Source organism: Amblyraja radiata, chromosome 2 (genome assembly GCF_010909765.2).
Source record: "Amblyraja radiata isolate CabotCenter1 chromosome 2, sAmbRad1.1.pri, whole genome shotgun sequence".
NCBI classification, from domain to species: Eukaryota; Metazoa; Chordata; class Chondrichthyes; order Rajiformes; family Rajidae; genus Amblyraja; species Amblyraja radiata.
The window spans coordinates 99,533,927-99,548,887 of NC_045957.1; the positions used below are offsets into that span (position 1 = coordinate 99,533,927).

Here is a 14,961-nt window from a genome sequence, read left to right on the forward strand (position 1 = left end):
GGCCTTTATTGTAGAGTGGCCAGACAGAAGCCACTCCTCAGTTAAAGGCACATGACAGCCCGCTTGGAGTTTGCCAAAAGGCACCTAAACAAGATTCCCTGGCCTGATGAAACCAAGATTGAACTCTTTGGCCTGAATGCCAAGTGTCACGTCTGGAGGAAACCAGGCACCGCTCATCACCTGGCCAATACCATATCTACGGTGAAGCATTGTGGTGGTAGCATCATGCTGTAGGGATGTTTTTCAGCGGTAGGAACTGGGAGACCAGTCAGGATCGAGGTAAAGATGAACGGAGCAAAGTATAGAGAGATCCTTGATGAAAACCTGCTCCAGAGCGTTCAGGACCTCGGACTGGGGCAAACGTTCACCTTCCAACAGGACAACGACCTAAAGCTCACGTCCAAGACAACGCAAGAGTGGCTTTGTGACAAGTCTGTGAATGTCCGTAAGTGGCCCGGCCAGAGCCCGGACTTGAACCCGATCGAACATCTCTGGAGGGATCTGAAAATAGCTGTGCATCGACACTCCCCATCCAACCTGACAGAGCTTGAGAGGATCTGCAGAGAAGAATGGGATAAATTACCCAAATACAGGTGTGCCAAGCTTGTAGCATGATACCCAAGAAGACTTGAGGTTGTAATCACTGCCAAAGGTGCCTCAATAAAGTACTGAGTAAAGTGTCTGAATACTTATGTAAATGTGATATTTCAGTTATTTATTTTTAATTATTTTGCAAAAATTTCTAAACACCTGTTTTCACTTTTTTTATTGTGGGCTATTGTGTGTAGATTGCTGATTTAAAAAAATGAATTTAATCAATTTTAGAATAAGGCTGTAACGTAACAAAATGTGGAAAAAGTGAAGGGGTCTGAATACTTTCTGAATGCACTGTAACTCCCTCTGACTCCCTCTACTGACATTGATCCCTGCTGTTGGAGTTCCACATGGACTTAAGTTGGTTAATTTATATAAAGAACAGATAGCTTATAATTGGGTCTAAATCTATAAACTACAGAGTTAACGCTCACAACTTAAGACTTGTTAGATATCCCAAAGGTGGTAGGTTCTTTCAGTTCCCTATGTATCGATTGCTCATCATTTTGTACACCACAGTCTTAATCTCCTTTGTTTCAAAAGAACCCTATCATGCTCAGTCTTTCTTCATAACATCATAACTTTAACTTTCACGCCCTGCCAAGTAAGCTTCTTCTGCACACTTTTCAGTTCTATCTTTTCCTTCCTGTGATGTGGAAGCTTGATGTGTGCAGAGTACCCTTGTTGTGGTCTAATTGTGGTTTTATGACGTTTTAGCATTATTATGCATGATATGTAGTTTTATGACATTTTAGCATAGCATGATATTTACAATATTTGGATGAAGGGATTCAAAGTAACATTAGCAAATTTGCAGATGACACAAAGCTGGGTGGCAGTGTGAACTGTGAGGAGGATGCTATGAGAATGCAGGGTGATTTGGACAGGTTGGGGGAGTGGGCAGATGCATGGCAGATGAAGTTTAATGCGGATAAATGTGAGGTTATCCACTTTGGTAGCAAAAACAGGAAGTCAGATTACTATCTAAATGGCGTCAAGTTGGGAAAAGGGGAAGTACAACGGGATCTGGGGGTCCTTGTACATCAGTCTATGAAAGTAAGTATGCAGGTACAGCAGGCAGTGAAGAAAGCGAATGGCATATTGGCCTTTATAACAAGAGGAATCGAATGTAGGAGCAAAGAGGTCCTTCTGCAGTTGTACAGAGCCCTAGTGAGACCACACCTGGAGTATTGTGTGCAGTTTTGGTCCCCTAATTTGAGGAAGGACATTCTTGCTATTGAGGGAGTGCAGCGTAGGTTTACAAGGTTAATTCCCAGGATAGCGGGACTGTCATATGCTGAGAGAATGGAGCAGCTGGGCTTGTACACTCTGGAGTTTAGGAGGATGTGAGGCGATCTCATTGAAACATATAAGATTGTTAAGGACTTGGATACACTAGAGGCAGGAAACATGTTCCCGATGTTGGGGGAGTCCAGAACCAGGGGCCACAGTTTAAGAATAAGGAGTAAGCCTTTTAGAACGGAGACAAAACACTTTTCCTCACCGAGAGTGGTGAGTCTGTGGAATTCTCTGCCTCAGAGGGCAGTGGAGGCAGGTTCTCTGGATGCTTTCAAGAGAGAACTAGATAGGGCTCTTAAAAATAGCGGAGTCGGGGGATATGGGGAGAAGGCAGAAACGGGGTACTGATTGGGGATGATCAGCGATGATCACATTGAATGGCTCGAAGGGCCAAATGGCCTACTCCTGCACCCAATGTCTATTGTCTAACCCCTGACACCCGTATACTAATCAAGAGTCTATCTATCTCTGCCTTTAAAATATCCTTTGACGGCCTCCACAGCCTTCTGTGGCAAAGATTTCCACTGATTCACCACCCTCTGACTAAAGAAATTCCTCCTCATCTTCCCAAAAGAACATCCTTTAATTCTGAGGCAATGACCTCTGTACCTAGACTTTCCCACTAGTGGAAACATCCTCTCCACATCCACTCTATCCAAGTCTTTCAGTATTCTGTAAGTTCCAATGAGGGTCCCCCCCCCTCATCCCTTTAAACCCCAGCGAGTACAGGCCCAGTGTCGTCAAATGCTCATCACATATGCTGAGACATATGCTTTACATTCCTGAGATCATTCTTGTAAACTTCCTCTGGACCCTCTCCAGATCCAGCATATCCTTCCTCAGATATGGGGTCCAAAATTGCTCACAATACTCCAATTGTGGCCTGACCAGCGCCTTATACATTTTTATTAAATCGTTGAAAACATTAGCGACGCAGTGGTGCAGGTTTCCAACGGACATTACATTCCTGGTTTTGGATTTTAGTCCTCTTGAAATAAATGCTAGCATTGCATTTGCCTTCCTTACTACCGATACTATACTTAGAATTATACTTGTATCTTCCCCCTCACTCGAGTATTGTTTTGGTCTCTAATAAGATTCTTTACTTTTTATCCCTTTTCCTTCCAAATATTGTTTTTAAAACATTGTTTTTCTTTGATTTAACTTGAAATATTTATTCCTGCATGATCAATGCTGTCCTGTGTTCCTATTTAATTTCAATCTTGCACTCTCTCTACTCCTGACCTGCTTCTACAGTTTTGAACTCCTGGTATTTGTCACAATTATACACAGCCATGTAGCAGTTAGTTTCCTAATGGCAATTTTCATATATCCATGTAAACTAGATTTGTCTATGCCAGGGGTGGGGAACATTTTCATGTTGGAATGCCGCATTAAGTTAGCTGTAATCTAATAAGGCCGCATCCAAGAAACTTCAATTAGATATACTTCAAAATGTACATTATTTTGTAAAAATCTAACTACTATGTACTAACTTCAAGAAAATGAAAAAAATTGTTAATTCTAAAATTAACTAACCTTTAATGACTTTGTTGTGACTGCTTTTTGTGGGAGGCTAACGTACATTCTAGAGTCGCATTAGAACTAAATCATGAGCATAACAGGTGTTAAAATAGTCCTCATGACTTACTAATGTTTTAATTGTGGCCGTCAGTCGGGGAGGATTATTTTGTTGAATCTTCTTTTACTCTTTGGTATTTTAAATACGTTCATTTTAAGATAAAAATAAAAATAATAAAAGGCAAACAAAAACATATTAATAAAATTAAAATAAAAGGATTTGTTCTACAAAATTAGGATTCATTCAAAAGGCCGCACTTAATGGTCAGCAGGCCGCAGGTTCCCCACCCCTGGTCTATGTCATCAAATATATTTGTTTATATTAGGTCTCTCTTTACTATTTAAATTTCTTAACTTGGATTAATCATATTGCCCTCTGGTGATCAGTGGCATAGTTGTTATAGCAAGTATACAAAGAGCATAGTTCAGTCAGGCAATCACTTGATACCAGCATTAATGCCACTTATAGCAACAGCAATGGAAGCAGAGCAATTGATAATCAACGGTTTGCAAAATCTTTGGTTTAAACAGTTTTCTAATAGTATAGATAGACACAAAGCACTGGAGTAACTCAGCGAGTCAGGCAGCATCTCAGGAGAAAAGGAATAGATGACATTTTGGGTCGAGACCCTTCTTCTGACTAGTACAGACTCGAAGGGTCCGAATAGTACAGACTCCTGCACCTGTTTTCTTTTTTTTTTTTCTATGTTTCTAAAAGTAAAGTGTACTACAGACTGAGAATAGTATCGATGGAAATTCAAATGATCTGCAGATATTTTCAATCCATACCCAATCTATCTGCAGGGATAGTTCTGCTGGAACTTGCCTTCTTCTGGAAGCTTCTTTTTTGCACATACATTGAACATAGATTTGGCTCAAAGTATTTACATTTATTGTAGTCATTTGTTCCATCACACCTGTGTTGGCTGTTTCTAAGTATGATATTATTTCATGTCTTCTTAACAACAGGGCTTTGCTTAATAATTGCAGTTGAAGGGGCCCTACTGTAGAAGCAGGAGTAGGCTAGTTGTCTCCTCGTTCCTGCTCATTCAGTAAACTGGCAAAGGATCAGCTTCACATCTATCCTCTCAATCCTTTTAAGAATTTTGTGCACTTCATTGAGATACACAATTCTTTGGATGCCAAACCCCTCTCAAGGAAGAAACTTGTTATCTTATGAAGGGAGGCCACAGTATGGTGACAGGAATAGAAAGCAGACCATTTGGTGCCATCTTTGTGCTTACTTCCTTGTATTCACTTGCCTCCTGCAATGCCTTGTTGGGGTTGGAGTTAATGGGCATGTGAGAGAGAATGGCTTACAAATTAATTGAGTGAGGGAGAGGGATGAATCACACACTTCAAAGGTATCAAAGGTATTTTATTGGTCACATTCACATACACCTAGGTGTAGTGAAGTGAAATGCTTCTTGCCATTTTGCAGCACATAAAGAAGGAATACAGACATAACATTAATAAGAGTTTTAAACATAAAGAACATCCCCCCACAATGGTTCCCATTATGAGGGAAGGCACAAAGTCCAGTCCCCAACCCCAGTTCACCCATAGTCGGGCCCATTGAGGCCTCCACAGTTGCCTCTACGGAGGCCCGATGTTCCAGGCCGTTCTCGCCGGGTGATGTTGCTCCGGCGTCGGGAGAGTCCTCCCAGCGGCTTGGGAACCCTGGAATGGCCGCTTCCGCACTGGAGGCCGCGGCTTCCGAAGCCAACAAGGCCGCGCCGGTTGGAGCTCCACAACTGGCGATCTCGTCGCGAGATCCCAGGCTCCCGGTGTAAAGTTCAGCGCCGCCGCCCGATTTCACCAAAGAAAGAAAACGGAGACTCACACAATATGTTCAACTGCATTCATCCATCTCTCATGTGTGCTGCTCCAACATACCAGGAGTATGCTAGATAATTACTGTGCTTCATGCCAGCACTTCAATATACCCCATGCACAGATGATACCTGTAATAATTTGAAGATGCCATCAGCTTGGGTCTAATTTGAAGTGTTATGTCTTCTTTGTGCGTTAAGTATCAGAAAAGTAAAAGACTTTGTTAAAATGTTGACAACTGCCTGCCAGTAATAGTAGCATAATCTAATGTTGTGATGAACAGAACATTGAGCGAGTCAAATCTTCCTCATTTTTTTACTGCAGTATTTTTGGTTGAGAAATGAGGAAGTATAAATGGTATGAATGCAACCTTTTGCTCTTTACCAATCCTGCTAGTTTATCAAATGACATAGTCATATGAATTATACAGCATAGAAATGGGCCCTTAGGCCTATTACACCCATGCTGAACTTTTTGCCCGCAATAGGTGTGTACCCTTCTGTGTCCTGCGCATTCAAGTGCTTGTCTAAATGTCTCTTGAAAATAATGATGACATTTTGATTGTATCATGCTGTGGGAAAGGAAATTCCTCAATGGGACTAAAATAAAACACTTGCTTATTTTGTCCATACTGTTGCATATCTTGGGCAGTTGATTCTCAATGTTTGCATTTGTAATCTTGAAACGATATTTCACTGTAAAAATTGAAGGCCAAGAGGAATGTGACTGGGATTGGTTGGATAATCCAGCCAAGTGGAGAGTATTCCATCATGCCCCTGACTTGTGCCTGGTAAAGGAAATCATAAGATCATAAGTGATAGGCGTAGAATTACGCCATTTGGCCGATCAAGTCTACTCTGCCATTGAATCATGGCTGTTCGATCACTCCCACATAACCTCATACTTTTTGCCTTTGCTCCATAACCCCTGAGACCCGTACTAATCAAGAATCAATCTACATAGCATAGAAACATAGAAAATAGGTGCAGGAGTAGGCCATTCAGCCCTTCGAGCCTGCACCGCCATTCAATATGATCATGGCTGATCATCCAACTCAGTATCCTGTACCTGCCTTCTCTCCCTGATCCCTTTAGCCACAAGGGCCACGTCTAACTCCCTCTTAAATATAGCCAATGAACTGGCCTCAACTACCTTCTGTGGCAGAGAATTCCAGAGATTCACCACTCTTTGTGTGAAAAATGTTTTCCTCATCTCGGTCCTAAAAGATTTCCCCCTTATCCTTAAACTGTGACCCCTTGTTCTGGACTTCCCCAACATCGGGAACAATCTTCCTGCATCTAGCCTGTCCAACCCCTTAAGAATTTTGTAAGTTTCTATAAGATCCCCCCTCAATCTTCTAAATTCTAGCGAGTACAAACCAAGTCTATCCAGTCTTTCTTCATATGAAAGTATGACACTTGCTTCAGGCTACTCTACCGCTGACCTGCACTTAGAGCTACAATATTTGTGTGGTCTGTTGGGATAAAAGGGGTTTTCCAAGAGGGAAGTAGTTGTAGCATTATTGCTGCAACAACTGCAGCAAAAGAGGAATTTGGACAATGCAGAGTCAAAACGTATCAGATCAAATGTTAAAAATATAAAATGTAGCCATGAGAATGGAAACAAAACTTTAAATTGTTGATCATAGGGCGAGGGATTCGACTCAATCTGTTAAAAAGTTAAATTGACAATTACTAACAGGATGACTAAATTGTGGTAAATAATGGGGTGGAGGCAATAATCCTGATTTAAAAAAAAAAAAAGATTAAAAAGTAAAAAGGGAATCCATTTGTCTTAAATTAACAATAAATTGGATAGTTATATGGACGGGAAAGGAATGGAGGGTTATGGTCTGAGCGCAGGTATATGGGACTAGGGGAGAATACGTGTTCGGCACGGACTAGAAGGGTCGAGATGGCCTGTTTCCGTGCTGTAATTGTTATATGGTTATATATGAGGCTGAAATAATCTTACACACCCAACAACTAGCAACTCTTGTATATTACCGCAAAAATCTCCATGACAATGGGCATAAAATATAAAACAGTTCAGATGTTATCACAAGATTTCTTCAGCGGAAATCTTCGGCCCTCAGTAAATTACTAGCATAGAGTACAAAGCAGAGATTGTTGAGACCCAGTGTCTACCTTCCATTTCTACACCAGAAATGCAGAAAGCAGTACGACATCCAGATATAAGCAATTTATAAATCATCTGTATTAAATAATAATATGGGGAAAGATATATAACTATTTAACCATTTTTAAATCAGTTTATGCGTTCATTATTTGTGAGTGGAAAAATGAAAATTTTATCTAGTACATACTCTGAACTTGACTGAGTCTGTTAATTTTTTTCAGATGGCTGTGTTACTGTAATGTCCCACAGTTCTGTGATAGTCTTCCACGACATGAAACCACCCAGGTTTTTGGAAGAATATTGCTTCGCTCTGTTTTTACTGTCATGAGGCGGCAGTTACTGGAAAAATCCAGGCAAGAGAAAGATAAGCTACCTTTAGAGAAACAAACATTAATTCTAACACATTTTCCAAAGTAAGTATTTTAAGATTATTTGGTCTTCTTTTCTGCAAGTTCCCCTTATCTATTGTTTAATTTTCTGTATCTGTTTGAATTAGAATCAATGGTAAGCACGCTTTTAGCAAATTGTTCCATTTAAATGATTCAGCTAAGAAACTTCTTAATACTCGTTTGTATACAATGATGAAGGATAGCATTTGCAACACTGATCTAGATTTATAAATACCAAAGTCATCTTGTGCTGACATTTGTGGATTTAGATTGTGGAATTAGCATTGAAGTACCTTTGAAATATAGTCTTTGCTGTAAGGTGGAGGCTGAAAATTAAACACGTCCAAAAGTCATGGATTTGGAAAGTTGTAAGGGCTTGTCCCACTGTACGAGGTAATTTAAGAGTTCTCCCGAGTTTTCCCCTGATTTGAACTCGGAGAATGTCCGTAGCGGGTCCTTAGGAGTTCGTGGATGGCTCGTACGAGTAACGGTAGGTACTTGGGAAATCCGGTAAACTCGTGACGTTTTTTCAACACTGGAAAAATGTCCACGAGTAAAAAAAATACTCATGATGAAAAAAATGGTTACTTTTTACTCGTACGAGCCGCTACGAGACATCCACGGACTCCTACGGACCTGCTACGGACATTCTCCGAGTTGAATCAGGGGAAAACTCAGGAGAACTCTTGAATTACCTCGTACAGTGGGACAGGCCCTTTAAAGAAACTTAAATCTGACAGAGAAATTGGATTTGGAGTGGCCGATGCTACTTTATGCCATTCAAAATTGCAAGATTACAAGGATAACTATCAAGAAGAAATTACACTAGTTTCGCTAAGAAAAAGTATACCTCCATCCCATAAAACTTGCGGGTTTGTAAGTAAATTGATGTGTGTAAATTGCCCCTAGTATGTAGGGAGTGGATGCAAAAGTACGATAATGTAAAACTAATATAAATAGGTGATCGATGGTTGGAGTGGACTGGGTGGGCAAAGGGCCTGCTTCCATTTTGTGTCTTTCAATCAGTGTAAGCAAGCGCACCTTAACCAGCACATTGTGTTTGTGGTTTAGGTTGTTTACAGCAGTGGGCATTAAGTAGCTAGGCTACTGCTTTGGGAGTGCCATTGGCAGGTCTGCTGTGGTTCAAGAATGTGGCTCACTACCACGGTGTCAAGAGCAATTGAGGGTGGGCGATAAATACTGGCCTTGCGTGCAATGACCACATTACAATTTATCAACTATCAATCAAGTATCCTTTATTGTCTTCATACTTTTCAGTCTGAACGAAATTTCGTGCCTTGCAGTCATAACATAGAATAAAATAACAAAACACACAATAAACACAGATTTAACATCCACCACAGTGAGTTCACCAGGCACCTCCTCACTGTGATGGAAGGCAAAAGTCTTAAAGTCCTTGTCTCTTCCCTCCTTGTTCTCCCTCTGCGCTGAGGCGATCCAGGCCTCCGATATTGTGACCCCACCGGGTGATGGTAAGCAAGTCCCGCGGCTGAATCCGAGCTCCGCGAACGGGCCGGTTCAAACTCCGCGGCCCGGGGAGCTCAAAGCTGCCGAAGCTGCGGCCCTCCAGTCTATAGCTGTTGTTGCGGAAGCTCTGGAAAAACAGGTCACCAACCTGTGACCAGCGAGCTCCCGACGATGTCGTCCACTGGGCCCGCTGCCGAGGCACCGAAGTCGGGCCGCCACAGCCCCGAAGTCGGGTCACCGCCACCACAGCCCCGAAGCCGGCCAGCCTCACGTTGGTAATTCCTGGCTGGCTCTGCCACAGGAGCCTCGAGGTCAGTTCCAGTTGGAGGCCACCAGCTCCGCCATTAGGCCTCAGAGCAGATGGAGACGGGGGGGATACGACAAGAAAAGGTTGCATCCCCTCTGAAGGAAGAGACCAAAAACATGTTTCTCCCATCCCCCCCCCCCCCCCCAACACATACACAACCTAAATAAACTAAAATTAACTAAAACAGGACAAAAAAAGAAAAGAAAAAACAGACGGACTGCAGGTGAACCGCAGCTGCTAGGGCAGCGCCGCCACTTCCAGAGGTACTATAGTGCAAATTAACATGTATAGTTACAGAAAATTTGTATAGTCCAAAGCCTTTCTGAAGTCAGTTGACAATGGTGAGTGAGTGGAGATGACATGAAATAACAACAGGAGTGAGGCCATAATAAATGTAAACAGAAAGATAAGGGTTTAAAGACGTTGTAAGGAATGTTATGATAGCAGGAGTTTGGATGCACTGACATTAATGATGTGAAGAGTAGTGCGTGAGAACAGGCCTAGAAGGCACTAAAGTGAGGTGAGATATGTCTGGTGTCAAGAGTCTTATTGTTCAGGAAACCTGCTCCCTACATGTGTAGTTGCATAACTGTAGGACTGAGCATCATGTCATTCTTGACTAATATTTTAGTTTGTATTTGCACTTTATGGGGTCATTCCCTTCCTCAACACACTGATGGTCATGGCAAAAAAAGCTTCTATAAACAAGATCAAGTTTTTTTTTTAATCCACTGTATAGGATGTAAAAATCAGGATAATGAATTTGTTAAATAGTACACTAGATCGTTTCCAAAGGGCCAAAATACTATATTGCAGATCAGTATGTGTAGGAAGTAGTGCCTCCATTAGTCTGAGTTTCTATTGATCATATTTATTGAAAGATCATTTAAAATGCAGAAGCTTGACATTGATTCTAAATTGGCTCTAAGCTGAATAAATGGACAGGGTATGACACCATTTAGGTTTGTGTGGAAAGTTAGCCATATAGTAAAAGTGGAATTTAAATAATCCCACTAGAACACTTTTTTAAGTGTTATTTTATTAAGTTATTTAGATAAAGCTGGTCTTTTTTAGAGCCTTTCCAGGTGCTGTGACATGTGACATCTCCTGTTGAATAATCATGGATGTTGGAAAACTTACAGAACTAATTGCAGATTCTAAGGACTCTTAAAGTTAAAGTTGAAATTTTTTTTTTTTAATTAAAAAAATTGTATAGCCTATTCCATCTAATTTCATTTCTAATTCATGTGTCATCTGTTCCAAAGGCCCCTATGGTGCGTGATTTAGTTTGTGATAATGACCAGATCCAGGAAGACCATTTTCGTTTCAAAACTATGAAATTAAATGTCTAAATTATCACTATCATTATTTCATAAAATTTATCAAGAAAGAAAATATCCTCATCTGTAGAGATGTCTGCAGTCTACAATCTGTCAACGTTCCTTTTCACCAAAGACAATAACTGAAAAAATATATAGAAAGGGTCAGATTAACAAATGTTATGGATATTGATTGCAAACTGTCAAATGGGAATTTATTTATCTATACATGTTAACATACTATAACAAAGTACCTCTGCATTATTTAATGTTACAGATTCCTTTCCATGTTGGAGGAAGAAGTATATAGCCACAACTCTCCTATATGGGATACAGACTTCATGATATCAACTGGTAACATCCAAATAGGAATGCAACCAGGTAACTAACTGATGATCAAAAGTTCTTAAACTAATTCAGAAGTTAGAAAATGTGAAAGCATTTACAGGAAAGGAAAGTTACATTGTTTTGTAAAATATTTTGGGTTTTTGTTTTTAGATCGGGTACATCTTGTTTGCTTTAGAACATAGAACAGTGCAGTACAAGAACAGGTCCTATGACCAACTATGTGATTATCATGTTGCCAATTTAAACAAATCCCATCTGTGCACATCGTCCATATCCCTCCACTCCTTGCATGTTCAGGTGACTGTGTAAGTGCCAATTAAATGTTGCTATCTGATTCCACCACCTCCCCAGGCAGCATATTTCAGGCACCTACCATTTTCATTGTACGTGATTTAAAAAAAAAAGCATTGGCATTGTAAATCTACTTTTAATCTTTCCATCATGGGAAAAATACCTTATCTACCTTATCTATGCCTCCCATAATTTTATCTATATACTTTTAAAACTCTCTGTGGGTGTGTGTCATTTTGCCTTTGAAACGTATTTCCTCGAAAACCAGATGCAAAAACGCGGAGATCTTTACATATTTCGGTAGGGATTTAACATGATTTCAGAAATCAACTCCTCTCTAAATTCGGTCAATTATTTCCCCAGATTTTGAATAAAGTTGTTCACAAAACTCACTTAAAAAAAAATAATCGTCGCTTGCCAGCTGCTGACGTCACAATGCCCACATGCCCACCAATCGAGGCCCACCTGGCTCCGCCCCCCCCACCGCTGTGGATTAATGCAGCTGCTGTCAACGCGCATGCGCAGTTTTCCACGAGGTACGTTCGCCCACCCAGCCCCCCATTCTTCAAAAGGCGCAGAAAGATCAAGAAAGTTCTACAGAACAAAGATTCTACAGCTCAGCTCAGCTATAGGATCTTTGTTCTGCAGATCTCGGGGTCAGCGGCGCCTCACGCGCTGAACCTTCTCACTGTCGGCGCAGCTCGTGAAGCCCCGCACCTCCTATCCCCTGCGCGCTCATTCCAGCTGTGGTTTCCAGAGAGTCAGAAGCCGCTTCTGTCTGTTGTGCTGCCACACCGCCCCTCTCTCTCTTCCCCCCCCCTCCCTTTCCCCCCTCTCTCTCTCCCTCTCCCTCCCTCTCACCTTCCCCCTCTCTCTCACCCTCTCTCTCTCCCCCCCTCTCTCTCTCTCTCCCCCCCTCTCTCTCTCTCTCCCTCCCCTCTCTCCCCCCCCCTCTCTCCCTCACTCCCCCCTCTCTCTCTCTCTCTCTCTCTGTCTCCCTTCGATCGGCTGGTTCCCCCCGCTGCTTTTCACCTCAGATCGGGCCCCCGCGAGCTGCCGCACTGCCCCTCCAAGCCTGTCCAACCTTTCCTTTTCTGTATTTATACTTACAATACTCTGTTGTGCTGCAGCAAGCAAGAATTTCATTGTCCTATCTGGGACACATGACAATAAACTCACTTGACTTGACTTTTAGCTAATACTTTATAATCCAGGCAACATCCTGGTGAACCTCATGAACCCTCTCCATAGTTTCCATATCCTTCCTATAATGCCGTGACCAGACCGCATACGATACTCCAAATGTGGCCTAACCAAAGTTTAATTGGGCTGCAACATGACTTCTTGACATTTGTATTCAATGCCCCAACTAATGAAGGTAAATATGCCATATGTCCTCTTTACCCCCCCCCCCCCCTCCCTACTTTTCTGGTTTTATGACAAACACAGATAAGTTCTACAAGTTCTGAGGAGAATATTGTACTAAACATGAGTGAGAATCATCAAAACGTCCATTATTTAATTATTTTAGCTTTTCATGTGTTTGAAATTGTAGCTGCTCCCATGGTTGCAACCACCAAGACATTTGTGTACGGATCAAACCCAGCATCTGGCAGCACTGATCAAACCAACTGTGGAAATTTAAGTCCTATCTGGAGGAAGAAAATGACTTCTGGCTCTGAGCAAATGTTTGGTAAGAGTCTTTTGAAAGCAGGCTTCAATATTTTGTACAAATTACCATGGAGTACTGTTTGAGCAGTTTGTATTCACAATGCGAGGAGTCTGCCAGTAAAGATTATTCAACCAATAATTTGTTGCTTTGTGTATAACTCATCAAACCCATCTTTATTACAAGCAGCTAACAGTATAACTATTCTCTGGCTTCCACTTGGGTAAGATATTCATGTATTAAATACGGATTTAGCCTTTGACAACAGTGTAATGTCTGCTGTAAGGCCCTGTTGTGACTAGCACAATGAATACACGTCCACCATCTTGTAAGGAAGATTTAATCTGAACAACCAGCGGAAACTTCTAGACGGTCACCTGACCTCAGTCACGAGGAACAGGCACATTTGCCAGCTTCTGCTTTTGGCCTCAAGGGGTGCTGGCATTTATATTACATATACATCACAAACAGTACCATTAATCCTGACTGATAGTGTTTTGTCATTGAGACACAAGGAACTGCAGATGCTGGTTTACAAAGAAAGACAATATGCTGAAGTAACTCCGCAGGTCAGGCAGCATCTCTGGAGAACATAGATAGGCAATGTTTCGGATAGAGATGCTTCTTTAGACCATCAAGGAGATCTAGCATTACAGTGTATCTGACCGTAGTTGCATTGCAGAAGAGGGTAGATAAGCAAAGGGAGGATCAACTCAGTTACATTGCCCAACTCTGAACATGGGAATGTGTTACCTACTTGAGTTATATATTCAGCTGTCAAGAAAGAAGTATTGGAAGAGATTGCATAATTAGTGTCTTCCTTTATTTTATAGTCACTTGCATATCTGGGCTTTGAATTCATTGTACTATTGTAAGGTTGGATAAAAAACATGTTTAGATCTGATTTATATTTAGCATTTAATTTTACAATATTGGCTGTTTCTGCAAGAGGAATTCCTGGGCAAAATCTTTTCTTTTGAATTGTCATTTTGTGCTTTCTACTGGTTGACTGACTGACTGACCAAATGGTGCCAGCACAATAACCTGGCCCTCAATACCAGCAAAACCAAGGAACTGATTGTGGACATTGGAAGGGGTAGAATGGGGACCCACAGTCCCGTTTATATCAATGGGTCGATGGTGGAGAGGGTCAAGAACATCAAATTCCTGAGCGTGCATATTTCGGAAGATCTCTCCTGGTCCGAGAACACTGATGCCGTTATTAAGAAAGCACATCAGCGACTCTACTTCCTGAGAAGATTACGGAGAGTCGGTATGTCAAGGAGGACTCTCTCTAACTTCTACTGGCTTGGTTCGGCAACTTGAGCGTCCAAGAGCGGAAAAGACTACAAAAAGTAGTAAACACTGCCCAGTCCATCATCAGCTCTGACCTCCCTACCATCGAGGGGATCTATCGCAGTCGCTGCCTCAAAAAGGCTGGCAGCATCATCAAGGACCCACACCATCCTGGCCACACACTCATCTCCCCGCTATCTTCAGGTAGAAGGTACAGGAGCCTGAAGACTGCAACGTCCAGGTTCAGAAATAGCTACTTCCCCCCAGCCATCAGGCTATTAAACTCAACAAACAAATCTCTGAACACTAATAGACCATTATCTGTTTATTTGCACTTTATCTGCTTATTTATTGATGTGTGTATATATTTATACAATGGTGTATGGACACACTGATATGATATGTTCT

General features: G+C 41.6%; 1 protein-coding gene across 4 annotated transcripts in view; it reads left to right on the plus strand.

Annotated features, from left to right (window-relative positions):
* kat2b (lysine acetyltransferase 2B) overlaps positions 1 to 14,961 on the plus strand; it is an 80,574-nt gene that overhangs the window by 40,070 nt on the left and 25,543 nt on the right. For 2 of the 4 annotated variants that reach the window (XM_033012146.1, XM_033012154.1), the window contains exons 6-8: positions 7,668 to 7,859; positions 11,227 to 11,330; positions 13,120 to 13,281. In XM_033012146.1, coding sequence (XP_032868037.1) covers positions 7,668 to 7,859; positions 11,227 to 11,330; positions 13,120 to 13,281 — 458 coding nt within the window. The remainder of the gene's footprint in view (positions 1 to 7,667; positions 7,860 to 11,226; positions 11,331 to 13,119; positions 13,282 to 14,961) is intronic. The other 2 variants (XM_033012161.1, XM_033012171.1) reach the window with 1 other exon arrangement.